Here is a 27,724-nt window from a genome sequence, read left to right as displayed (position 1 = left end):
TTTAACAAATGAACATTTAAGCACATTGTTAAATCACATTATATTTAGCCTTAGAAAGCCCAGTCATATAATTTTGACTGCCAAGCATCATGAAATTCAATTGTAACCTTTATACAAATAATACAGATAAGGAAGGAATGAGTTTTACTGTTGATCTTTCTTCTACTAGCCTTTTTCAGAATCTATGTGCTATGTGCTTCTTTTTCTTTTGCAGGTATTGTTTTAGTAGCTATAAACCCTTATGAACAATTACCTATCTATGGCGAAGATATCATTAATGCATATAGTGGCCAGAATATGGGAGATATGGATCCTCACATCTTTGCTGTGGCAGAAGAGGCTTATAAACAGATGGCCAGGTGAGGGGAAGATGAATTTATCTTGTTTCATTTATTGTAATCATTTTCTTCATTCCCAGAAGGTAAGGCAGTTTAAAGAAAGAACACCAGACCTGGAATCAGAAAATCTGGGGATTTTGAAAATATCTGGATTTGATCAGAGAGCTTCTGAGGTCAGACTTCTCATTTTACAAATGAAGAAGTTGAGGTTTGAAGAGGTGCAGGGACTTTTTTTATATGCCAAAGAGAAATTTGGACAAAGTGAACCCTGACATTCTATTCTCTGTGTAGGTTCAAACATTTTCAGATTATCTCCTGTTTTTTTTTTTTTTTTTTTTTTTTTTTTAATTTGCTGTTTGAATTCAGGGGATGAAAACCCATAACATGTGACTTGGTCTATATTATGTATGAATTTTAAATGTCTAAGATTTAGTACCCAGTCACTAGAATATGGAAATAGTGGCCATGTTTCCAACTCCTTGTCCCTTGTTCTAGAAAGGGTTTAATCAAAGCACTAAGCCCAGAATGGAATTTTAAGATTTCAAAAATATTTATTTATCAAGTACTTTTTATTATATGTTTAAAAATGTTTATTTATCAAGTGCCTATTATATGTCAGACACTACACACTAAGCACTAGGGATAAAAAGATAAATCCAAAAAGAGTTCTTAGCTTTTCTCAAGTAGCTTTTATTTTTCATATTTACATAAATATCAGCCCTCCATGTCTGCCTCAGATTGTTCCCTAATCCCTTTGAATTAGAAGTCTTCAGGCAAAAGCAAATCTTAACAACTGAATTAGGTTTTTAATCATGAAATGAATTGCCTCATTATCTAAAGTTTAGAGATTCTATTTTAATAAATAGAAGTGCCAAATTAACATCTGAATTATGAAAAAGTACTTTTATTAAGCACCAACTTTGTGATAAACACTATACTAGGCACCAAGATGAAATCAGCCATATAAATTGAATACATACAAAGTCACAGGCTTGGTACTAGATTAATTTTATTGTATTGAAGAGATATAAAGCTATACATAAGTATTAATTTTAATTTATGATACCATGCTGCTTCTTGTTTTGCACAAGTCCATTAATATCTTTTTAAAAAAACTTTATTTTTTTGTTTTACTGAGGCAATTGGGGTTAAGTGACTTGCCCAGGTCACAGAGGCCGGATTTGAACTCAGGTCCTCCTGACTTCAGGGCTGGTGCTCTATCCATTGTGCCATCAAGCTGCCCCAAGTCCATAATAGTTTTTAAAGGTATTAAACAAATAGGAATCAATAAACATTGTAGGAAGGTTTAAAAAAAAAAGGGAGAGGGATTTGTTTGTATCATGTTTGTGATACCAGATTATGCCTATAAAAAAGGTTATAATAATGAATGATCAAAAAAAATAAGAGTAGTGTAAGTGACAGACTGTCAGGTTTGGAGTCAGGAAGTCCTGGCTCCAGGTTCTGCTCTGACGTATCCCTGCAGTAGGACCATAGTTAAATTATTTCCTTTTCTCAGTGCCTCAGCAAATTCTGCAAGACTGCAAATTATAGATGACTTGATTTACTTTGATGCAGGGTGTTTCCATATCATGATTTCCCTGAACCAAAAAAAGTCCTGATCCTCTCCCACTTCTTCCTTCAAGAATCATCTATTTATGCATGTACACTTCTGTTCTACAACCCACATGTCTGAGCTCTCAAGCAGCTTAGAATTTCTGTGCATCTATAGATGGGTTTTGGACCTTTGAACCTAGATAGTAAGTGGTGAGTACACCACTTTTACACCAAGAAGGCTTGTACACCAAAGAATACGAGCTCTGTTGGAACATTTTACTTTGCAAAGAGGATTTGGGAGCAAAAGACTCCTCCCAAAAAGTTTTGAAAAATGTTTATGTGAAGGAATAAAAAGACTTCTTTGAATATGTAGGTTGAAGCTTTATCCTGAACATTATTACTGTTAGTCATTTGATAGTCATCTTTCTCAGTTTTCTTTCCTTAGATGTTTATTTTGAAAAAATTTTTTTTTCTTCTGAAGCTGGGGTTAAATGACTTGCCCAGGGTCACACAGTTAGGAAGTGTTAAGTGTCTGGGACCAACTGGGGTCCTCCTGAATTCAAGGCTGGTGCTCTATCCACTGCGCCACCTAGCTGCCCCTATTTTGAAATTTTCAAAGAGCTTTCTTTAACATCACCATTGCAAAATAATGAAATAACTATTATTCCTATTTAACAAGTGAGGAAACAGAGATTCAGAGAGGTTCATTTGTTTGACCCCAATCACAAAAAATGTGTTAGAACAAGGATTGAAAATTGATCTTCTCACTATCACTACTACTAATTATAGTAGTAACAGTTATTATCTATATAGCACCTTAACTCTTTGAAAATCTGATATTATTAGATAATGATACATCCCTGGAATAGCTTTTTAAGTCTAATAACTATCTCGTGATCTGATAACTTTGAACTGTAACTTGCAGATTTGAAAGAAAGTTTATTAGTCTTTGGAATAGATGTTTCCTTTCTAGATCATAGAAACAATGGAACGAGCATTTTCTAATTTTGTAATTCTAGTGAGAAAAGCCCTGGAGAAGGCTAGTCTCAGATCTGCTACTGAAGATCTATATAATTTTTCAACAAGATACTTAACATCTGCTATAATTTTCTTAATTATGAAATAGGATAGTGGCAATTGTCTTCTCTACTTCACAAATGAGATGATAGAAACAAGAGCATATTGAAATGCAATACTGAAAACATTCACTATTATTGGATCTTCTTCCTAGTGCCTTTGTTCCATTGTGGTTTTTCATTTAAGTTAACTACTATTGACATTTATTTATGGGCTTGGTTTATAGAGATGTGTCATTTTGTTTTGTTTTGTTACATAGTTCCTGTGTCTGTTCTCTTGTGTGTCTACTTGGTTGTATTAATAGTTAATTATACATTGTAACCTTTTGTTGCTGGGACTGTGGTTTTCATCTTGTGTGATAAAAAACAAATCCATTACTTTGTTTATTCAAGTAGATATTTAATTGCATATATAAGATGACAATGAGAATGTATTTGTCATTATAAAGTCCATGGTATATGCACAGAAAAAGTTAAATACTGATACTATTAGTATTCAAATTCAGACATTGATCTTATAGCAGTGCAGTAAAGCTTCTCTGTAGTTAAGCAGTGACCTAATCTTTAATCTCTAGAGAATTTTTGTTTCCATTTACTGACTATTCTTCATAGCTCTCCAGAGCACAATCTATCACAGTTAACAGCCTGTACCAACTATGATATTTTTTCATTATACTGTATATTCATTTGTCCCCCACAAAAGGACAACACAGCAAATTGGGCTATGTATGATTTTTGTTCCCTGGTTCTGGACTTGTTTTCTGGATTTGATTGATCATTTTAGTGAACCTAACTTGCAGGGAAAGCTAAAGCCCTCCCAATAAAATTGTTGAGAATGACAAAATTCAGTACTCAGAAGGACCCAATATTAACTACTCCTGGAATGAGTGGTTGTCACCAAGTTTTAGGATATATAATAAGCAAGGCAAACTCTTTAGATGCTCTTCAATAGTGAGAAGTAAGGAGGTCTCGTTTATCTTTTAATTCTTGATTGGCATTTATTAGGGTTAAAGGGAGCTCAGTAGATTATGTGCCTAATATAATTTTTATTCCTAACAAGATGAGTAGTATAACTTTCCTGTTATATTGGAGAATGACATTTCTCTACATTTAACATAGCAAAGAACTCTTACATATGTTGCCTAGTTTCAGCTTTCTAGCACATTGATTCTAGCCTGGAAAACAAAATTATATGATAATAATATTTAGCAATTATATAGTACTTATTTTGTGCCAATCACTATGTTAAGAAGTTTGTAATTATTCTCTCACTTGATCTTCATAACAAACCTGGGAGAATATTGTAAAGATTCATAAAGACGGGAGTGAGGGTGGGGAATGTGCAGAGAATCTAGCCAAAGACTCTTAGCTAAAGCATTGCCCATTTTATCTTGGTTCAAAGGGCCAGTGGCTCAGCAGGCCAGCTGTGAGACCTCCATTCCAACCACAGAAAGCAAGTTGTAAGCCCCGAACTCTGGCAAAACAGGCAGCACTAGGCAAAACAATACAGTGAAAAAAGCATGTAGTATTACCAGACCAATTATGAAAAGTTAGTGAGAGGCTCTTGTCCTCCTACAAAAAAAGTTTGGAACAATTTTGTCTAGGAGTAGAGCTCAACTTTTAAAAATGAGCAAAAAAGCAAAAAGAATCTTGGCCACAGACATGATTGCAGAAAAGATCAGAACATAAACCCAGAAAAGGACAGCAAAATGCTTGTATGGGTTTTTTAAAAAAATTATTATAGCTTTTTATAATTGACATATGCAGGGTAATTTTTCAGCATTGAGCCTTGCGAAATCTTCTTCCCCCAACCCCCTCCCCCAGATAGCAGGTAGACCAATACATGTTAAATATGTTAAAGTATATGTTAAACACAATATATGTATACATATCCAAAGAGTTATCTTGCTGCACAAGAAAAATCAGACTTAGAAATAAGGTAAAAATAACCTGAGAAGGAAAACAAAAATGCAAGTGGATAAAAACAGAAGGAGTAGAAATGTTATGTTGTGATCCATACTTATTTCCCATAGTTCTTTCACTGAGTGTAGTAGCTGGTTCTCTTCATGATTGAACAAATGGAATTGATTTGATTCATCTCATTGTTGAAGAGAGCCACGTCCATCAGAATTGATCATCATATAATATTGTTGTTGAAGTATATAGTGATCTCCTGGTTCTGCTCAGTGAAGCAGAAAGCTGGGAAACAAGTTTTACAGACATGGTTTCTGATAAAAGACTCATTTCTAAAATAGAGAACTGAGCCAAATTTAAAAGAATACATATCATTGATATCAAATGGTCAAAAGATATGAACAGATAACTTTCAGAAGAAGAAATTAAGCATTTCCAGTCATATGGAAAATATTCTAAATAGCGATTGATTGAGAAATGCAAATTAAGACAACTCTGAGGTACCACTTTATACCTCTCAGATTGGCCAACATGATGGAAAAAGATGATAAATGTTGCAGGGAATGTGGGAAAATTGGGACACTAATGAATTGTTGATGGAGTTATGAAATAATCCAACTATTCTGGAGAGCAGTTTGGTATTATGTTCAAAGGGTTACCAAAATGCACATTGATCCAGCCTGTCTCACTATTGGTTCTTTATCCAAAAGAGATCATAAAAGAAGAGAAATGCTTATAACAGTCCTTTTTTGTAGTGGGAAAGAACTGGAAATTGAGTGAATGTCCATCACTTGTAAAATGGCTGAATAAGTTGTAGTACATGAATGTAATGGAATATTATTCTATAAGAAATGATGAGCAAGCTGATTTCAGAAAATTCTGGAAAAACTTATATGAACTGAATCTGGATGAAGTAAGAACCAGGAGAACACTGTGCATAATAACAAGAAGATTATGTGATGAACAACTGTGATGGACTTGGCTCTTCTAAACCATATGATAATTAAAGACAATTCTAATAGACTTGGGATGGAAAATGCCATCTGCATCCAGCAAAAGAACAATGGAGATTGAATGTAGATTGAAGATTAACCTTTTATTTGCTTTTTCTTGTGGTTTTCCCCTTGTCTAATTTCTCTTGCACAATGTTAAAAATATGGAATTGTGTTTAAAAGGATTGTACATGTTTAACCTATATCATATTGCTTGCTGTTTTGGGAAGGAGGGAGTTAAGGGAGTGATGGAAAAAATTTGGAGCACAGTGTCTTACAAAAATGAATGTTGAAAAATATCTTTACATGTATTTAGAGAAATAAAGTACTATTGAGAAAAAAATTATACAAATATAACATGATAGACTTTGTAGATGATTTTAGGACATCAGATTTAAAAATGCCTAGAGAAATTCTAGGGAGATCTAAAATAATATTTTGCTTGAAGAAAGTCCTATGAGGTATGAAAAGTTCAAGAATCAACAAATTCTGAAGACTTGAGAAAAACTGATTATAGTATGGAAAAAGAAAAGGAGCTGCCTAAAGATACTAATATGGATTTACAGAAAACTCACTAATAAATTCAGATTTTTGTACAGATAATGGATGCAAAGATAGATAACTGAGAATAAATACAAAAGAGTAGCACAGTCCTCTCAGAATTGCCAAGAATATTGAGACCCGTAATGAGCAGACACTGACAATGAATGCTAAGGATACCCAAAAGTGTGTTTTTAGTTAAATGGGGAATAAAAGAAGGATTAAACAAGGAATAAGCTCCCTGCTAAGGATATGGAATCAGGAAATGGCTAATGTTGAGAAGGCTGAACTTTTCTTATTTCACTTTTGTTTTTTTCTCCCAAGAAGAATGAACTTTGGTCAGAGAAGATTTGAGCAGACATGACTAACAAGGAGTAGAAAGGCAAAATAGGGGAGGATTTAGGTACCATCTGCTGATTCTTAATAAGTTCAAGTGACCTACACAAAATATATCCTAGGAGTGAACTTGCATATAGAGCCATTATATTTAAGTTGGTGAATGTGTATGCATGTATACCTGTGTGTATATAAACATGTATTCCTAGATGTGTGTATGTGCCATTTGTTATATATGAATATGAGCCATAGTTTCTCCCTGAGCATCCTTTTCTCATCACCATTTGTCTATTGAACATTTTTAGAATTGATTTTATTACATGTTAGAAATTGATACAGGACCACCCAGCATTCTGTGCCCTCATCATAGAAGAAGTTGTGCTCTATGAGCAGAATTCAATTATCTCAGAAGAAATGCAACATGTACAAAGTTGGAGAATCTACCCCATTACCCCAAATGTTCATAATGACTATTTGTATCTGACCTGTTACAGAGCATTCCGAGTTTTATTGATCTGCTGCATTGATCACTCGGACACACTGTAATTTGACTTTACTTACAGTAGTGATTTTGGTCTTCTTTGAAAATGACTACTCAACAAATTAAATTGTAAACTGTAGAGACAAATTACTTCAACATGTCTATGAAGTCTATAATCTTTCTTATCCAAACCTCCCTTTTCTAACTTCCCTATTTCTGTTAAGGGTACTGTCACCCTTCAACATCTTCAGTTTTTAGCCATGATATGTTTTTTAGCTTCCTTATTCTCCTTTACCCCCAAATATCCAATAAGTTACCAAATCTTGCTGTTGGCTTCCTAATTGGTCTTTTTTGATAAATGTCTTTTCCTACTCCACAACATCCTGTACATTGCTGACACAGTAGTTTTACTTCTGCACAAGATCTGACTTCCCCGCTTAACCAACTTTAGTATTGTCACTTAGGTGTCTTTAGGACAACACAAATAGACTTTTCTACTTGGCTTTTAAAGCCCTTCATCATGTGGCTGCCACATATCTTGCTAGACTTTATCATGTAGTACTTATTGCTCCTATATTCTGCCTTAATTAAACTGACCTTATGTTTCTTCACATGATTGTCATTTCTTTATGTCTTTGTATAAGCTGGAATCCTCTCTGTCTCACAGAATCCCCTTTTTGGATGGCAATTATACCTTCCACTGAATAAAGTCTATCATTATACCACGTCAGTGCTAGAGCTCTCCTTCCCAAACTACTTTGTGTTTATTTCTAATTATTCCTCTTTATTATTCTTTACTTATATATGCACTTGTCTCCCCCTATAGAATGTAAGTTCTAGCATAAAACTTATCCCATTCTTTGTTCTTTTACCCTCAGAATCTAGCACAGCACCTGCCATAAAGTATATTTATAAAGGTCTTAGAACAGTGCCATGCATATGATAGGTACTTAACAAATGCTTATTCTTTTCCTTTCTCCCTTCTCTAAATTTGACAAGTATTTCATGCCTTCCTACAAGAGGAAAAAGTGTAGAATTTGGAGTCACAGCACTGGAATTTATGTCTGCTAATTAAACTTGTTAATTAAACTTGAATTTAATGCCTTTATGATCTTGGCAAGTCTCTTAATCTCTCTGACCCCAGTAAAATCTTATCTATAAAATGTGGGAAATTGGATTAGATGCTCTACTCCACAAGTTCTCACTAGCTTCAAATATATGCTGTAAGTGAGAAACCTTAGGAACATTCCCTTGGAGACAATTCAAGTTGATACTGACCCAATATTAACTGCTGCTTGGGTGTAATCATTCAACCATTTCAGAATCTACCTAGTATGATATCACCTAATAGGTCTCTATTATATTTATAAGGCCAGCCCTTTTAATATTTTCTACTCCTAAACTCCTCATCTTTATAAAAGAGTGGGTGGGTATGTCTTCTCATATCTCTTTTGCAATGCTTATTCTTTGTAATTTTGCAAGTTTTGTATGTTTTGTGATTGTTCTTTCTATTTATTATTATTATTATTATTGTAGGCATCATGCATGTTTTCTTAGCTCTGCTTGACTTTGCATCTGATTTTGTAAATTTTTCCATGTTTTGCTGTATTCATCATATTTGGTATACATAGTAATACTTCATTCTTATATCATATTTTGTTGAAGTATTCCTTAATTGATGGGCATCTGCTTTGTTTCCAGTTTTTTGCTTCTGCAAAAAGTAAATGTTTACTTGGCTTCTTCTTATCCAAGGCCTTCTTAGGATATAAGCTTTATGAACATTCTAGTCATTTTTATGTTTATATGATGTGTTCTTATGAACGCTTCCTTGGATTATAAGCTTTTGGTGAAATCTAAGTAAAAGATATGGACATTCTAGTCATTTTACTTGCACAATTTCAAATTGTTTTCCAAAATATTGGTACTGTTTCATATTTCCACCAAGATTTCACTAGTGTGCCTATCTTTTTTTTTTTTTTTTTTCCCTCTGAGGCTGGGGTTAAATGACTTGCCTAGGGTCACACAGCTAGGAAGTCTTAAGTGTCTTGAGACCACATTTGAACTCAAGTCCTCCTGAATTCAGGGCTGGTGCTCTATCCACTGCGCCACCTAGCTGCCCCTTAGTGTGCCTATCTTACCACAATGCCTTCAACATTGATTTTCCCCATGTATTGTTATCTTTGCCAATTTTTAGGATGTAAAGTGAAACCTCAAAGTTTTTTTTGTTGTTGTTTTATTGTTAATTCTTTCATGACTTTTGTTAATATATATCCATACTTGATGCAATCCTGTTGGCTTTTAGTATTCTTTATTTTCTAAGCATTCACATTTTTTCCCATTAAGAATGGAATGTCATCTAAAAATCTCACCAGAAAAAGTAAATTCATATATTTTTAACTGGTTAAAAAAAGAATGAAAGTAATAAGAATAGATTTTATATAGTGTTTTTAATGCTTTAATGTACTTTTTATTTGATTTCTAGAACAACTCTGTAGGATAGAGTACAGATGTTATTATTCTCATCTTGAAGATGAGGCAACTGAAGTTGAGAGGCTGTGTCCTGCTCATGAGCACATTGGTAGTATGGCATATACTCACATGCAGAAAACCTTTATTTCAAAAATAAACTTATTTATATCAAAACTTTAGTTTTAGAAATTTATTTTCAAATCTGGAGGATTTTGGCTTCCCTAGTGCCTATGTTTGTATATCCCTGTGATATATTTGTTATATATGCTAGATATTTGTTTTGTTTGCTTTTTTCTGAATTCAAGGCAATCTCTTTTTTACACACTCTGACTCTGAAGCCATTGACAGTATGGTATGATGAAAAGAGCATTGGTTAAAACTCAAGTTACCTGGATTCTAGTCTCAGCTTTGTCACTAATGTAGTATAATCAGTCGACAAACACTTTTAAGTAATAACTTTATTTTAATCACTAGACTAAGTGCTAGTGATATAAAGAAAAAGCAAAAACATTCCCTTCCTTTAAGGAATTTATATTCTAATGAACAAGACAAAATTGTACCTAAGAAAAGAAGATAAAAGATGAAAGCCTTACAGTCGACTCTTACAGAAAACCAGGAATTCTAAGAATTAGAAGGGAGAACATGCCAGAAATGGAGAAAACAAACAAACAAACAAACAAAAACCCATAGAATTTCCCCCAAATAAGTATCATTTGATTTTTAAATAATAATGTTTCATATTCATGGGCGCATGTAACTACCTCATTGTGCCTTTAATTATGAAGATGTATCTTCAGTGCTTATCCAGTATCTAATAGCCAAAGATGATGATGATGATGCTGACAACAGCTGACATTTATATAGTGCTTACTATGTATCAGGAAATATGCTAAGTGCTTTATAATTAATAGCTCACTTGAGCCTCACAACAACAAAATGAAGAAACCCAATAAACAGATTGATAGTGCTTTGCCCAGGTTTATACAGCTGTAAATCTGTGGTCAGATTTGAATGCAGGTCATCCTGATTTCAGTCCCAGTACTCTGTCCACTGAGTCATCTAGTTGTCCCTGATATAATCAATCTTCTAAGATTCTAAAGTTCTACCTAATTTACTGATATTGCCTTATTAGGGATGGGAGGGAAAGATAAAACCTTTACATGTTTTAATAAAAATAAGGAAGACTAGAATTTTTTTTTAATAAAATATGCTTCAACCTAAATTTTTTAAAGCAAAGATATTGAAATTCTCTCATTTGCTTTTCCTGGCACAGAAAACCCTCAATTTACTAATATGGAAATTATATCTCACTTTTTAAAAAGAGTCATCCACTTCCATGGACAATAATACTAACTTTTGGCCTTTTAGATAAAAGTATTGCCACTACAAGGAACAGGAAACTAAGTGAATCTCCATCAGTTGGGGAATGGCTGAATAAATTATGGAATATAAATGTAATGGAATGTTATTGTTCTATTAGAAACGATCAGCAGGATGATTTCAGAAAGATCTAAAGAGCTGATGCTAAGTGAAATGAGTTAGAACCAAGAGATCAATGTACATAGCAATAATAAAATTATATGATGCCCTTAGCTCTATTCAACAATGAGATGATTAGGCCAATTCTAGTAAACTTGTGATGGAAAGAACCATCTGCATCCAGATAAAGGACAATGAGGACTGGAGGTGAATCACAACCTAGTATTTTCACTTATTTTGTTGGTGGTGATGTTTGCTTGGTTATTTTCTTATTTTGTCCCCTTTTGATTTGATTTTTCTTGATGATAAATGTAGAAATATGTTTAAAAGAATTGCACATCTTTAACCTATATTAATTACTTGCTTCTAGGGGAGAAAGAATATGGGGAAGGAGGGAGAAAAGTTTGGAACACAAGGTTTTGCAAGGGTGAATGCTAAAAACTATCTTTGTATGAATTTTTAAAAATACGAAAGATATAAAGACTTTTCAAGGACAAATTATGTTTTTGCAAATACTATTTCTTGGTACCCTATGGTCTGGGTAGAAATTTGCCTCTTCTAGAGATCAACCATAGTCAGAAAGGGGAGTCCCCTATGAATCAAGATTGTTCATTGAAACAAGTTCTGAATTGTGCAAATGTTTTATAAATGAATGGAAGGTAGGAGAGTAACTGAACTGTGGTTAACACTGTTTTAATGGTAAATAATAATATATTTTTTTAACCAATCTAGCCAATATCTGAATAATTTTCTTCCCTTGTATAGCCAAAAGAGTTTGAAATGTAGGTGCATTCTTAAGCAGCTACCAGTATACAAATAAATGAGTCAAAGATTTTCAGCAAAACAAGACTTTTCCTGTCAATTTCTCTGCTAAGGAATCAGGGAACAACAACTTTTTTTAGACTGGTGGCCATGTTATTTATTTGGCACAGAATAGTATGCACATACTTTGTGGCATGTGTGCAGTGACTCAAAGAGCCTCTGTCTAGACCCATTCACTCATGGAAGGCCACAACAGATGTTTACTCATTTCAATACAGTGCTGGTGGTTGTTATTAAGGAATAGACTAGCTTCATTCATTCTCATGTATCTCAGCATGAATAAATTTGTAGAAGTGTGGTGTTTTCGCTTGGCCAGAAAATAATTCTGTCAACGATCAGGCTTGAGAAGCAGCTGGTGATTAATAGTCTTTGTATTTCAGGGATGAACGGAATCAGTCCATCATTGTAAGTGGAGAGTCTGGTGCAGGAAAGACAGTTTCTGCTAAGTATGCCATGAGATACTTTGCAACTGTCAGTGGTTCTGCCAGTGAGGCCAATGTTGAAGAGAAGGTCCTGGCTTCTAATCCCATTATGGAGGTAAGGAAGCATTATCCTCAGCCTTCACAACAGAATGTGGGGCTGCTCTTGTGAAATATTGCTAAGATACGTGTGAAGTATATAATGTGACACTTCAGGATAAAGAAATAAAATATGGGGTTTGTTTTTTATTTGGAAAATAAAATGTTCATGCTTAAGGAAGGAAGAAATCAGTAAGAATTTTTATAAGCAGATATTTTCAGTTGGCTCATGCAGCTATAATGAGCTTTAAAAATGCTTATATATACTTAATTTAAGTTAGAGATGGTCAAATTCTTTACAAGGTTAGAAATTAATATGTGTTTGAACCACATGCATCTAATTATAAGATTAGTTGTATTCAGCTGTAATTATAATTAATATTTGATCTAAATGTAGTAATATGACAAATAATGGTAATAACTTACATGGTAATAGAATCAAACATATAGTTATACGCTCTGGCCCATTTTTGAAATATCTACTACTTAATTGAGTTAAAACATTTTTATTTTGCTAAAAGTTTTACATAAGTTGTACCTGGGGTTATATTAGAAATTTATGTCTTTCTCTATATGTCCCAAGAATGTGATTCCAAATTCACTCACTTCCTGTAATTGGAAAGGAGTGATGACTTATCTTGTTAAAGCTTTTATTTTTCCAAATAAATACAATCCCACATCTAGTTTACAGCATCCTGGGAACTAAGTCTTTAGAGTCATTAAAGTTTTCCCCAGCCCAGGTTAAATGAATGAAATGTGTTTTGTGATCTTTTGTGGTGTTACCTATTCTTATTAATACCTTTGTCAATATACTGAAATTCACTACTATTAATTATAAATTAATGAGTTTCAGGCAAATCTTGCTTTTATTGACTGCTTCTATACTATCTTGTTAGACTAATTCCTACCTTTCTCCCCTGACAATATTATTTCTCACAATAAATATTGGACAAATGTTTTGTTGTCATAATTATCATATTGACATTAATAAAAATATACTATAGCTGGGGCAGCTAGGTGGCACAGTGGATAGAGCAGTAGCCCCGAATTCAGGAGGACCGGAGTTCAAATCAGACACTTAACACTTCCTAGCTGTGTGACTCTGGACAAGTCACTTAACCCCAACCTCAGGGGGGAAAAAAAAAGAAATATATATATATATATATATATATATATATATATATATATATATATATATATATATATATATATATATATATACTATAGCTATAGTAATAAAAATATACTATAATTATAATAGATATTTTTTGGTTTAATGTCACGGTTTTAGCTTAGAGAAGGAAATCAGATAATACTATTCTTTTCAAAACTTACATGACAAGATCAGTAATAATATGATACTTAAGAAAAGAATTTTTACAAAAGAGGATTTTTTAAGTAAGAAATACTTATGTGAAGTAGGAATATATTTACCAGAGAAAATGCTACTTATTTTGTAGATAAGAGAATTTAAATATTTCAACATCAGTGATTCCAAGATCATTAATGTATTTATAAAGAAACAGAGCTACTTTGGAAGAAGCATAGTTAAATGAAGAATGATATCCCTAACTTGTTTACAGAGAAGTGAATGCTTCCAATTAGAATTTCATATCAATATTTCTTATTCCTTCTTTCTTCTTTGTCAAGCCTTTTTTGTCCCCTAAAGCACAGATGAAGTTAAAACTGGTCTGATACAACTGGGGCACAAAGGGTTTTTGCCGTAGTCTTTCCCAAGGTAATTGTGCCTGGTTTGCAGTGCTGTGTGGAATTTGAAAATATGTTCTAGTCCCCCTTAGGATTTTTCTTTGTATGACCTGATTGCTACTTTGTTATAATGGAAAGACATAGATTTGTTAGGAGAATTCAGCAGCATCCTGTGAAAAATGGAAATGTAATTAAAAATACTTGAGAAAGAAATGATCAAAAATATTAGATATCTTCAAGTTTTTAAGGCAAATATTCATTTTCTCATAGGTACCATTTCAAATTCTGAATGAATATTGGTAAATTCCATCTTTACTAGCATCAGTGAAATAGTTGTTGGTTTGGGTTAAGAAAAAACAAAACTATATTTTTCTTCCTCTCATTGTCATGCATATTTCTAAATTAAATTTTAAAAATGTCATCTTGGCACCTAGAATGGCTTTCCATGAATGGATTTGTATATATATCATTCAGGCTTCTGGTCTTAATATGAGAGTTTAGGAGTTTCTTATTGATAGGAATTAATAACAATTTCATAAGATTGACGTTAAAAATTTAAGAAGGAAAGATCGAAAGATAATGTTTACATTTACATTTCTTTTTGATTAAAATGTTGAGATCTGAAGTTTCAAATCATTGAATAATGCTATAGCTGAAGAGATCTCAAAGATCATTGATTTCAGATTCCTTATTTTAAAAATGAGGAAAGTGAAGAACAAAAAACTGTAATTTGCTTGAAGTAGACTTGCTGGAAGTTTTAGAGCTAGATTCTGGCCAGATCTAGAATTACAATTTGGAGCTCTTTCTGCGTATTTATTGTCCTTGTCCCTATATTAGTCTCAGTCTGAAAGTGCCTTCATCTGGGAGAAAAGGACCTGATCTATATTAGTGTCTCTGTTCACTTATGTTCCCCACAAGGTTACATGGCAAGTTTCAAGGATTTGCAGATCTTATTCTAATGCAGAGGAATGCTGACAAAAATAGAATGCTTAACTTTTGTTAAATTTGTAAATTTCAAACTGCAAAATTTCCTAAGTAAAATATTAAATGATGACCAAATTATTTTATACTGTTTTTCACTGTCTTTTTCCTTTGATTTAAAAGAAAACTTTATAGATGTTCTCTTGACCAATGAGCAAAATATACACAACTTTAATTTCTAAAAGTATAATTTGGAAGAATATGATCTTGTCTGTAATGCTTTAATTATTTATAAATATCATGCTTATAGACAGATATTTGAGCCAGATTTTATATAAACTTAATAATAAATGGTGGGGCAGCCAGGTGGCGCAGTGGATAGAGCACCAGCCCTAAACTCAGGAAGACCTGAGTTCAAATCTGGCTTCAGACACTTCCAAGCTGTGTGACCCTGGGCAAGTCACTTAACCCCAATTGCCTCAACAAAAAAATAAAAAATAACTGTGAGTGGTTATTGGCAAATAACTACATGACTCTATGGGCTCTTGGAGATTAGTAATGATAGTTCACAAGAAAATTTGTATTCCAATAAAATATGCATTTATTTAAAATAAAATATTTAAATAAGCTGTATTAGATTCTTCAACATATACAGCAAAGAGAAACCTGCTATATGGGCCAAGAAGATTGAAAACCAGTAATTAAGATTCTCTAATAACTTCTGTTTTGCCTTCTCCCAATCTGCTTTTATGTAGAAAAGTTTTATGTTTTTAATACTTTTTAAAAAAAATACCAGTTCTCAATTATTATCCACAAGGTTTTGTGTGAGAACTAACTATTATTATTCACTAACTATTTGTATAGTGAGTGAAACTGGAAAACAATAGGCAAAATATTTAGAGCTACAAAAATGGTGCTACTCCAAAACTTGAAGGTGCCTTTTTAAAATCTGGATCCTGTTGTCTTCCAGAATCCTCTTAAACATTTTGTGAATACTAAAAATTCTTGATAATATTTAAGCCATTAAGTTCTTGTTCTCTCTTACCTCTAGTCAATTGGAAATGCTAAAACCACGAGGAATGATAACAGCAGCCGTTTTGGGAAATACATTGAGATTGGTTTTGATAAGAGATATCGAATTATTGGTGCCAACATGAGAACCTATCTCTTAGAGAAATCCAGAGTGGTGTTCCAGGTAAGATGGATTGTATGGCTGATATCAATTTAATATGTGGTGATAGAAAATTAGAATCATTTTTATGTACTGTTAGCATATTCTGATTGGCTCTGTAATGTAATGGGTAGAGCTTGCCTTGCAGTCAGGAAAACTGGGGTTCAAGTCCCCCCTTTGATACATAGAACCTACATGACCTTGGTTAAGTCATTTAACTTCTGAAAATTATGTAGGTGGCTCTCTAAGATCATAAATTATGGACAGATGACAATCTTTCATGTGATAGGAAGAGGAATTTCCTAATTGGAAATTTTTATATTAATGAAATCAAAGGTTTTTCCTCTAACTCTTCAGCTCCCCTCCCCCCATATATATACATAGATATATATGTATACATATACATGTGTTTCTGAGTTTATATAAAATAACAGATAACATTTATATGATACTTTAATGTTTGAATATATTATATACAATCTCATTGGGTCATCCCCAGGAACCTATGAAATAGATGTATTAAAATCTCCTACAAGTTGAAGTTAAGATGAAGGTATCTGCCCAAGGCCATACAGCTTACTTATTTCATATATCTGTAAATATACACAGATGAATGTACCTATGTGTCCATATACGCATGTGTATATCTATATGTGTGTGTAAATATATGTGTATATTAGTGATTTGGAGCATTTTGGGGAGGGGAAATTTTATATATATTTTCTAATCACATGTAAAAACAATTTTCAACATTCTTTTTTTATTAAAGTTTTTTCATTTTCAAAAGATATGCATGGATAATTTTTCAACATTAACCCTTGCAAAACCCTATGTTTCAACCCCCCCCCCTTATCCCTACCTCCTTCCCTAGATAGCAAGTAATCAAATATATGTTAAACATGGTAAATATATTAATATTCTTTTAAAAAAAGTTTTGAGTTCCAAATTCTGTCCATTCCTCTCCTTTTCCCTGCTTGAAAAGGCAAACAAATTGAAATAGATTGTACTTGTGTAGTAATGCAAAATGTGTTTCTATGTTAACTATGTTGTGAAAGAAAACACAGACTGAAAATAAACCAAGAAAAATAAAGTAAAAAAAAAAAAAAGTATGCTTTCAAACTGCATTCAAACTCCATCAGTTCTTTCTCTTGAGGTGGATAGCATTTTTCATCATAAGTCCTTCAGAATTGTTTTAGGATTGTTATAATCCTGAGAATAGTTAAATCATTCACAGTTGATCATAATACAATGTTCTATGTGTGCTATATTCTCCTACTTCTGCTCTGTTTACTTGGTACAGTTCGTGTAAATCAGATTTTTTTTTTCTTTGCTTAGGCAATTGGGGTTAAGTGACTTGCCCAGTTGCCCAGGGTCATATAGCTAGTAAGTGTTGAGTGTCTGAGATGAGATTTGAACCCAGGTCCTCCTAATTTCAGGGCTCATGCTTTATTTACTGTACCACTTAGCTGTCTCCACAGCTTTTTTTTTTTTTTTTTTTTTTTTAAAGCATCCTGCTCATCATTTCTTATAGCACAAAAGTATTTCTTCATAATTCTGTACCATAATTTATTCAGACATTCCCTAATTGATGGACATACCTTGCCAATTCTCTATCATTATAGAGAGCTGCTATAAATATTTTTGTAAATATATCTCCAATCCTTTTCCTTTTCTTTTTCTTTGGAATACGGATCAAAGAGTATGCACAATTGAGAAAATTGAAGCTTTCCATCATAAATTTCCATAACCTTTTTTCTCTATTCTTCAAAATTTCTGATTATCAAACAATGATAATAATAGTAATAGAAGAAATATCTCTGTTTATTTCTATGGTTAATTCATGTACCTTTAATCTCACTCCTTTCCTTCTCCTTCAGGACTTTACTCTATCACTGATACTGTGTCCTTTATTTATTTATCTTTGAATTCTCCTTTGCCTCTTACTATTTGTCTACAATCACTTATGTGTATAATTCTTTTTAAAAAAAAACTTTCTCTTGCTCCTTCTGTCTTTTCTAACTTACCTATCTCTAATTATTGTCCTATCTCATCTTTACTGCTACATATTTTTAAAATTTCTTTACCCAATGTTTCCACTTCCTCATAATCTACCTCCTTACCATCTGACTTTTGTCCCCATCACTCTATTGAATCTACTCCCTCAAAAAAAAATCAGTGCCTCAAAATCCAGTTTTTAGTCCTCAACCTCCTTGATTTTTCTCCTGATTTTCACATAGTTGATCTCTCCATGTTACTGGATATTCTCTCTTTTAAAAAAAAATTAAATATACTCTATGATCCTTATTCTTCTTTTCTCCAACCACTATTTGTCTTCTTCACTCCTTCACTCCCTGGCCTTTGATGGTCAAATGTTTAATTCCTCCTTTTTTTTTCCCCTCTATACTTTTTTCCCTCAGTAAACTCATTCAATTAACATGATTATGTAGATGATCCCTAAAACTGTATATCCAATCCATGTGAGTTCCAGATCTACATCTTCAGCTGCCTTCATCTTAGCTTATTTTGCATATCCCACCAAGATTTCAAGTTCATCATATTCAAAATCAAAATCAAACTTATTACCTTCCCCCCAGATCTATTTGTCCCTTGTGTTTCAGTATTATTCACAGTAATTCACCCATTCTCCTATGTTTGAAATCTTGGAGTTCTCTTTGAGTCTTTCTTTTCTTTAATTTATTGAATCCAATTCAAATAGTTCTTGTTATTTTTACCTCCATAAAATCCTTTGTAACTCTCTCCTTGTCCCACTTTAGTTTATGACCCTATTAACTATCACTTGTACTATTGTACAAGTCAGTCTTATCAGTCAATACCCTTTACTAAACTTCTATTATGTGCCAGGCCCTGTGTTCAGGGATACAAAAGCAAAAGACAATTCTTGCCTTCAGAGAGTTCCCAATCTTGGACGTTGGGGAGCAAAGAGACCAAAACAAGCAAATATGTAATAATAAGCTATATAAAGCATAATTAGAAATAAAAGAGGAAAACCAGAATTAGAAGTTTCAACCATAACACTGTCCCCCTTTCCAATCCATCCTTTATCATATTACTAGAATAATTTTTCTTATATTTCCCCCCCCCATTAGAATGTAAGCTCCTTGAGAGCAGGGTCTAAATTTCATTTTTTTCTTTATATTTCCAATACATGGCACATAGTATTTGGTACATATGTAAGTATAGATTTATTGAATGTCCAGATACAGTCCTGTCTTTTTTTCCCCCTCAAACATCTTCAGGATCTTCCTACAGCATCCAAAGTGATATTCAGACTTCACCTGGTTTTCAAAAATCCTGCATCATCTGGTGCTATTCTGTCTTTCCAGTATTATCTCATATTATTAACCTTCATGCACTCTACTAAGCTGACCTAATTGGTTAGTCCCTTAAATGTACCTCTTTGTCTTTGTTCACATTGTTCCTTATGCCTCAAATAACTTCCCTTTTCTCTCTGTGTTGAATTCCTATTCATTCTTTTAAAAAATTATGTTTTGTTTTTAAATCTTTTGAGGTCCAGATTTTCTCACTTATCCCATCCCCAGCCCCCATTAAGAAATTATATATGAAATTATAGAAATCATTTCTCTCTCTATATATATATATATTCTTTCTATAGAAAGTCATGTTTATAGAAGAAAATATAGATTTCCTATTCTAAAAAACACCTTCAAAAATAAAGTAAAAAATAAGAGGGAGGAAAGAAGAAAGAAAACATGCTTCTATCTGTATTCAGACACAATCAATTGCTTCTCTGCCTAACCAATATTTTCAAGTTTAGTCAAATGCCAGCACTTCCATAAAGTCCCCGACTTTCAATTGCTAACAAACATCCCCTTTAAGTCACATATGGAATTTTATAAGTCTTTAACATAGCATCATGGAATTTCTACTTGTATAAATTTGTGTCTTATCTTACCATCAACTCTCTGAGGGCAGGAATCATGTTTCATCTAAACTTTGGATCTCCCCTTGTACATAGTCACTGGTATAGAATTCTATACCAATAAACATTAATCTTGAATGAATAAAGGGCTGTGACTTCAAGCCAAACCATAGTCATTACTTTTTTTTTAATTCTTTATCATATATTAACTTTTTGCTAATCAGCACAAACCAAATATCACAATCAAAAGTATAGTATTTGTACATGAAGGATAATGGAGAGATTGAAATGTTATGTTGTAAATGAAATTCACTGGTTAGGAAATAGACTATGTTCATTTCACCAAATCATGAAATTAAAAAATAATTTATTCAGTTTTTTTGAATTTGATTACTATAATTGAAAAATCTTTACTTTTTTTCAAAGGCAGAAGAGGAGAGAAACTATCATATCTTCTACCAATTGTGTGCCTCAGCAAAGTTACCAGAATTTAAAATGCTACGATTAGGTATGAAAGTGACATTTGGGGAGCTTGATATTATTTCACTTTTATTTGGGTTAATTGTCTTCTCAAACAGGAAGCTGTTATGTGATAGCCATTGGGAAGAAGCAAAGGTTTTATTAAGAAATGTTTTTTTGAAATCTTACTTAAAAGTTACCTTAGCACCTACTTAGGAGATAGATTAAAGAGAAGAGTGAATAGGGGCAACAATATCAACTTGGAAATTTCTAAAAATTCAGGTAGGAGGTGATAAGAAAGAAATTGTACCAGTACTCTGTTTATAAACATGGAAGAATGAGCAGATCTAAGAGATGTCAAGTGAACAGAATTATCAGAACCCCTAAATATTCCTTTAGAATCTATATAAAGATTGAGATATTTACCTAAAGCATATAATGAAGTTTTTAAAATTAAAAGTAGTGTATATATACAATACATTCATTGCATCTTAGAAATGACTTTCATAGAAGTCATCTTTACTAATGATAAGGTTTTCTTTTAAAAAGAAAAAAAATTTTAAACAGTCTATCAAGTAATTAACAATTTCTTTATCAATAATAAAGAAAACAGTTTTTAAACTGATAGTATGGTATATTTAATAAGCGTGATACTGGGAACTACTTAAAACTAAGTGACTTTCATGAATTAATAGTAATTTTCAATGATATTCTAGAATAGTGATGGTTTCTATGGTTTTTCAATTTGTACAGAGTAATTCCTAAATCTTCAGCTTGGCTTCGGATTGCTCACTATATTCAATAATAAACTAGGAATCCACTGGGCAGCATTGAATTAAGAATCAGAAGATTATTCTGGTTCCATTTTCACCATACATTACACATATTGGGGCAGCTAGATGGTGCAGTGGATGGATGACCAGCCCTGAAGTCAAGGAGGACCTGAGTTCAAATCCACTCTCAGATGCTTAACACTTACTAGCTGGGTGACTATGGGCAAATCACTTAACCTCAATTGCCTCATAAAAACATACATTAGACATATTATACAAGGTTCTGTAAGCACTGGCAAGTGTGATTGCAAAACCACTGTTACTACTATTTAAAAGATCTGAAAGTTACCAGTTTTGAAAAGAGTAAATGATGTCCCATTTTTCAAAAATAGAAGAGTACAGAACCTGAAAATTATAAGCTAATAACTTTAACTTTGATTCCTGGCAAATTCCTAGAATATTTATTAAAAGTGTATTTAAGAAAATTTAGAAAAGGAGGTAGTGATCATAAAGAGCCAGCATGATATGGCATGTTTAGCTACTCAGATCAAGAGAACTATCTAAGACAATTCCAAAGAGCCCACAATGAAAAAGAATTAGAACCTAATAAACTAGATAGAGGGAAGCCACAAATTGAGGAGCAAGAAAGGCTTACAGCAGGTGGGACTTTAGTTGAGACTTGACAGAAGCCAGGGAAACTAGATGATCAATAGGGAGAATTCCAAGCCCAAGAAACAAACAACTTGTGACAGGTTTGGGGAAGAGGGGCGCACCTTTGTCTAGATTGCCCTGGAGGCTGGGGCTACTCCAGATAGTGAGACTGATCAGCCACATTCTAGTCTCCCCCCCACCTCTTCCCATTGGAATAAGTCCCATCTCTCACTATACTATTTATTCTTCTTACTAATTGTTAACCAATCAGTTAATTGCTATCCTTAAGAATATTCACTCTTCTGAGGGCATATAAGATCTGAATGGGTTCCATAAGGGTTCTTGACATTCAAGAATGCTACTGACCCCTTTTATTAATTATCTGCTGGCATAATAACATGTTTAATGACTCAGAAACTATTCTTTTGAGCTTTTTATATGTCACAATGGCAAGTTCGAATTATGTAATGATTGATTTGATTTTTACCTTTGTTTAAAATACAAGATTGCTGTTACTTGTATTTATATTTCAGTTAGAGCTTGTAAGGTTAATGATGAGTATTCCATAAATATTTATTGAGAAACTTCCCAAGTCTCATTCCTAGAGACTGGACTAGGGATTAGGAAGTAACAAAAAAGTTGAGCAGAACTATCAGTATATCTCCAGTTTGAGATTTCATGTAAGTAATTTCTAAATGGAGCACTGAGAGGTGCTTTAGGGAAATGAGGTCATTTTGGCCTTAGGCCAGTCTCAGGGTTGATTATAGAATAGGTGAGATCAGAGCTAACCCTTGAGAACAAGTAGGATTTTAATTAGTAGAGAAGAGATGGCAGGACAAAGTACGAGCAATGACCACTGTAGCCAAAAAATACAAAATAGTTATCTAGTTTGCCAGGTAAATGGGAAATAAGTCTAGGAGATGAGTATGTTACATCAGCTTGTAGAAGGCCTGGAATTGTATTTAATTCTGTAGGCCAGAAGTCCCTAACCAGTACACTGGGGTCTACTGACAGTTTTTAAAGCTTTATCTAATATCTCTCTAAATAGATTGGTAGTGCCTGACTCTTCCACATTGTAGTTTTTTAGGATTTGCATGAAAAAAAAATACTTAGCAATAGTAAAACCTTAACTGGAGTCTGCTGCTTTGCTTAGAAACTCTGTTGCCATTGTTTATGATTCTGCCCTTCATGAGTTGAGACTGCAGGGAAAGTAATTAAATTTAATTCAGCAAACCTGTATTAATTATCTACTGTGTTCAAAGTACTGTGATAACTGAGTGAAATAAAAATTTTTGACAAGATATAATCACCCATGTGGCTTAAAATCATGTAAGAAGATGTGATACCTATAAAAATAACTCTTAATACACTATATTAGATTTATTATAGCTTCTTTCTTACCAAAAATTAGTTATTGTCAAGTCAGCAAACATTTATTAAACACTTACTTTGTTTCAGGCTAAGTATGGCTTATTACCATGCCAAGTTCTTCAAATGCAAGAAGTAAAGACAGTCCTTGCTTGTAAAGAACTTAAATTATAAAAAAGGAAGCTGAAAAAGGGTTTGAGGGGAAAGGGAGAAAATTGAAGGTATCAAGGACATAGTAAAGAAAATCCTGTGGAGATAAGTCAGCTTGAAGAAGAATGAAAACAGTCTGGGTTTCCTCCTTAAAATGGAAATTCTGGGAGAAATCAACCAAAGGGAAAGGCTGCAGGGATAAAGGTTCAGGAAGTGTGAGAGATGGCTTAGAGGTGGAGTGAGCTTCCAGGATAAAGAGATTTCTGTGGCATGATAGTGAAAATTCTGTGGAGATGAGTCAGCAGGACAGCCAGCAAGGCAAGATACCAGCAGAATTAGAGTATACAGTATACTACTGTAGCTAATATAATTATATGGATATGGGAAGATAATGGCCTGACCATGGGGCATGGAAAAGAAAAGACAAATTCAAAAGAAGTGATTGGTTTAGAGGCCAAAGAAGAGAGGAGTCAAACTTAACTCAGGAATTTTGATCCTTGAAGAATTGAGAAGTCAAAAAGAGAAGCTAGTAATTAATCCCATTGTTGACATAAAGGAGTTGCTTTTTTTCTTCCTAACATGCACTTGCTTTTGGAAGGGAATTGTAGTTATAGAATTTAGGGGATGTAGTCATTCAAGAAACATTTTTCTTGGCACTTATACAATGAAAAATTCTTTTTTCTTCATTTTCAGGAAATGCTGATTACTTCCATTATACAAAGCAAGGAGGCAGCCCAGTAATCGACGGGGTTGATGATGCTAAGGAAATGGTACATACAAGGCAGGCCTGTACTTTGCTAGGTAAATTTGCTTTGTGTTCAGGACTCTATGAGCAACAACTTACATATGCATACCATGACTCATATAGCCCTCGTCTAGAATGTTAGCTAGGTTTATTTTAGCTTAGCTAGTGAGTACCACTGATAGTTATAGTTCCTTATATAAGCAACTTTTTTTTCTTTGCCTCACTGCAATAATTTCTGGCTTTATAAAAATTCAACTAAGTGTAGAATCTTAATTAAAATGAAAGTTTCAGATTTAATTTCCCATGTTGACATAGCTGTTACACTAACAGTCTTTTCTCCAAGCCTGCAAACACGGTATTTAAGTTTGTTATTTTTTGAAAATAGTATTAAGTTTACAGGTAGTTTCTATTTTAAAAAATATATAGTTTTTAGAGATGAACTAATTATTTTAGTGCATCAGAATACTATTAAGTTGATGATACTATAGTACCCTAAAAAATAGCCTCAATTTAATTTACTTTCTAAGTAAGCAACTTAGTCCTTAAGAGGAATTCCATTGCAAGTTAATATATTATAAATTTGTAAGACTAAGCAAGAACAAAAAAGTGGAAAAAGTCATAACAACTAAAAAAAAAAACCAACCTGATTTATATTAGATTTAACTCTTAATTAGCCATTAATGGAGAATTCTGCTGGAGAAGTGGATTATGTAATTTGAAATACTTTGTTTAGTTGTAATGCATTTTAATATTTCCATTTAAATGTAATTATGCCTAATGTTTTGAAAAGTCATGATACTTTATACAAGATAACGAAGCTATAGCATGAGATTAGAATTAGAAATAGCTGAAAAGCTGTCTTCATTTTACTTCCTTCCATAATTCCTTTCTCTTCTCCCTCACATTAGGAATGGACAGTGTCATGCTAGACTAATATACAACATTAACTTGGCCAAAAATTCACTCATTCTCTAATCTTGTAGTATGTATGATTTATACCATCTTTAGGGCTTACAGAAAAAAAAAAAAAGGAATTGACTCCTGTTGGATTTCAGGCTACAATTTAAGTAAGAATAGAGAAAAATTTATGCTTAATATAGAAAATGTCCAGAGTTGGAGTCTGGTTTACCATGTTACTTTGTAATCTGTAATAACCTGTATAGATAACGAGGATTTGAATATGTGCCCAAAATTACTTTTGTGAAATTTGCTACGTATTTATTATACTGTTCTAAAACTATTTTAGGAATTAATGAGTCTTATCAGATGGGAATTTTCCGAATACTTGCTGGCATCCTTCACTTAGGCAATGTTGGATTTACTTCCCGGGACTCAGACAGCTGTTCAATACCTGTAAGTCTAAAATGTTTAAAAAATGATTATGTGTATTTTACAATTAAAATGCTTTTCTATTCGCCTCTAACTTTGTTTCAGTCTTCCCTTAGTATTGTAGAATCAAAGACTTAGAGTCGGAAGATTCCTTAAATATATTCTAGTTCAACCTCTTCATTTTACATAAAAGGAAAACTGAAAATGTGACTTACCATATGACTTCTAGGAAATGTCAAGGCCAATATTTGAACCCAGGTCTTCTGACTGTAAATTTATTGCTGTTTCTACTGCACTAGGAAGTTATTTTAATACTTTCTTGCCCTATTTCTCTCATTGCGTCACTCTTTAATTGCCATTAAAAACAAAAAAAAAGGCAGCTCACCAGTAGCATTGAACACTAAGCCCCATAATTACTTTTCCTAAGCTCAAGGAAAATAGAATTCTTATAGATTTCAAAATTAATGAAACACAGATCAGCTCTCCTTAAGCTATACAATGTAGGTCTTCTCCACTTTTCTTATTCTTCTCTGTCTTGATCCTTTAATTGATTGTAAAACTGAGATTTTTAAAAAATGTTATTCTGTTTTCTGAATAGAAGTTTGTTCTCTGTTCCTAATCTTTAAAAGTTTGTGAATATAATATTTCATATTCTTATTTAAAAAAAAACAATGGCAAACATAAAATGAATCTTAAAAGTGTTTCATTTAGTTGTCTCTTGATCAATAAATATGCAAATTTTTATTCTTTTCTGAACTTTTCAAAAATATAAAGAAATGTGACTATATAAAGTATAAAGGAGGAAGTAGTAAAAATTATTTAGAGAGTAAAATGATATTGGCCAGATAGAAAGTTTTGTTTGTGGAGAAAGATTTGACCCACATGGAAGGAATCTTTTTTTTTTTTTCCTTCTCATTCTATAATCATTTTATGTGTAGTGATTTTAGGCAAGTCACTAAGCTCTGGGTCTCAGTTTTCTGATCTGTAAAACAATGGGGGTGGTATTAAATGATCTCTATGATTCCTTCCAGCTCTTAAATCTATGACCTTCTTACTCCTTCTTTATATTTTTTGGGACAACCCATTACTCCTAGTTTACTCCTATTTGTAGCCATGTTTATTTTCTGACCTCATTTGATAATTTTATAAAAGATTGTGGAATTTGAGACTTCTATGACTTTTCATCTGAAGTAGGCCTTGTTCACTTCTAAAGAGATCTTATAGATCACTTTTTTTAAGTGAACTCATTGATACAACTAAGTGCATCATTGATATGACTAACTTTGCTTTCAATATGCTGAATTTTCCTAAATCTTTATGATTTTAGAAATCAAAAATGATACAAGTTTAAAAAAACACAGGACAATCACTATGGCTTACCTAAAGCATTAGTGTACTTCTCTTGACAAGAAAGATTGTCCTGAAAGTAAACCAGTTATGCAGTTAGTTTAAGGCATTTCCGGAATGGATGCCCATCAATTGGAGAATGGTTGGGTAAATTATGGTATATGAATGTTATGGAATATTATTGCTCTGTGAGAAATGACCAACAGGATGAATACAGAGAGGCTTGGAGAGACTTACATGATCTAATGCTGAGTGAAAAGAGCAGAAGCAGGAGATCACTATATACTTCAACAACGATATTGTATGAAGATATATTCTGAAGTGGATATCTTCAACATAGAGAAGATCCAATTCAGTTCCAGTAGATCAATGATAGACAGAAACAGCTACACCCAGAGAAGGAACACTGGGAAAGCAGTGTAAAATGTTTACACTATTGTCTTTCTACCCAGGTTACTTATAACTTCGGAATCCAATTCTTACCAAGCAACAAGAAATTTGGTTTTACACACATATATTGTATCACATTTAATATATATATGCCTGCCATCTAGGAGAGGGAGTAGAGCGAGGGAGGGGAAAATTTGGAAAAATGAATACAAGGGATAATGTTGTAAAAAAATTATCCATGCATATGTAATATCAAAAAAATTATAATTATAAAATTAATAAATTATATAAAA

General features: G+C 32.9%; 1 protein-coding gene across 4 annotated transcripts in view; it reads left to right on the top strand.

The window, feature by feature from the left end:
- MYO5A (myosin VA) overlaps window positions 1-27,724 on the top strand; it is a 182,440-nt gene that overhangs the window by 65,074 nt on the left and 89,642 nt on the right. For all 4 annotated transcript variants that reach the window (XM_074294534.1, XM_074294533.1, XM_074294532.1 and 1 more), the window contains exons 4-9: window positions 215-359; window positions 12,382-12,538; window positions 16,199-16,342; window positions 20,646-20,727; window positions 24,314-24,421; window positions 25,612-25,718. In XM_074294534.1, coding sequence (XP_074150635.1) covers window positions 215-359; window positions 12,382-12,538; window positions 16,199-16,342; window positions 20,646-20,727; window positions 24,314-24,421; window positions 25,612-25,718 — 743 coding nt within the window. The remainder of the gene's footprint in view (window positions 1-214; window positions 360-12,381; window positions 12,539-16,198; window positions 16,343-20,645; window positions 20,728-24,313; window positions 24,422-25,611; window positions 25,719-27,724) is intronic.

Source organism: Sminthopsis crassicaudata, chromosome 2 (genome assembly GCF_048593235.1).
Source record: "Sminthopsis crassicaudata isolate SCR6 chromosome 2, ASM4859323v1, whole genome shotgun sequence".
Classification (NCBI taxonomy): Eukaryota; Metazoa; Chordata; class Mammalia; order Dasyuromorphia; family Dasyuridae; genus Sminthopsis; species Sminthopsis crassicaudata.
The sequence above is the reverse complement of the archived record's forward strand: the minus strand, read 5'-3'. Positions and strand labels throughout refer to the sequence as shown.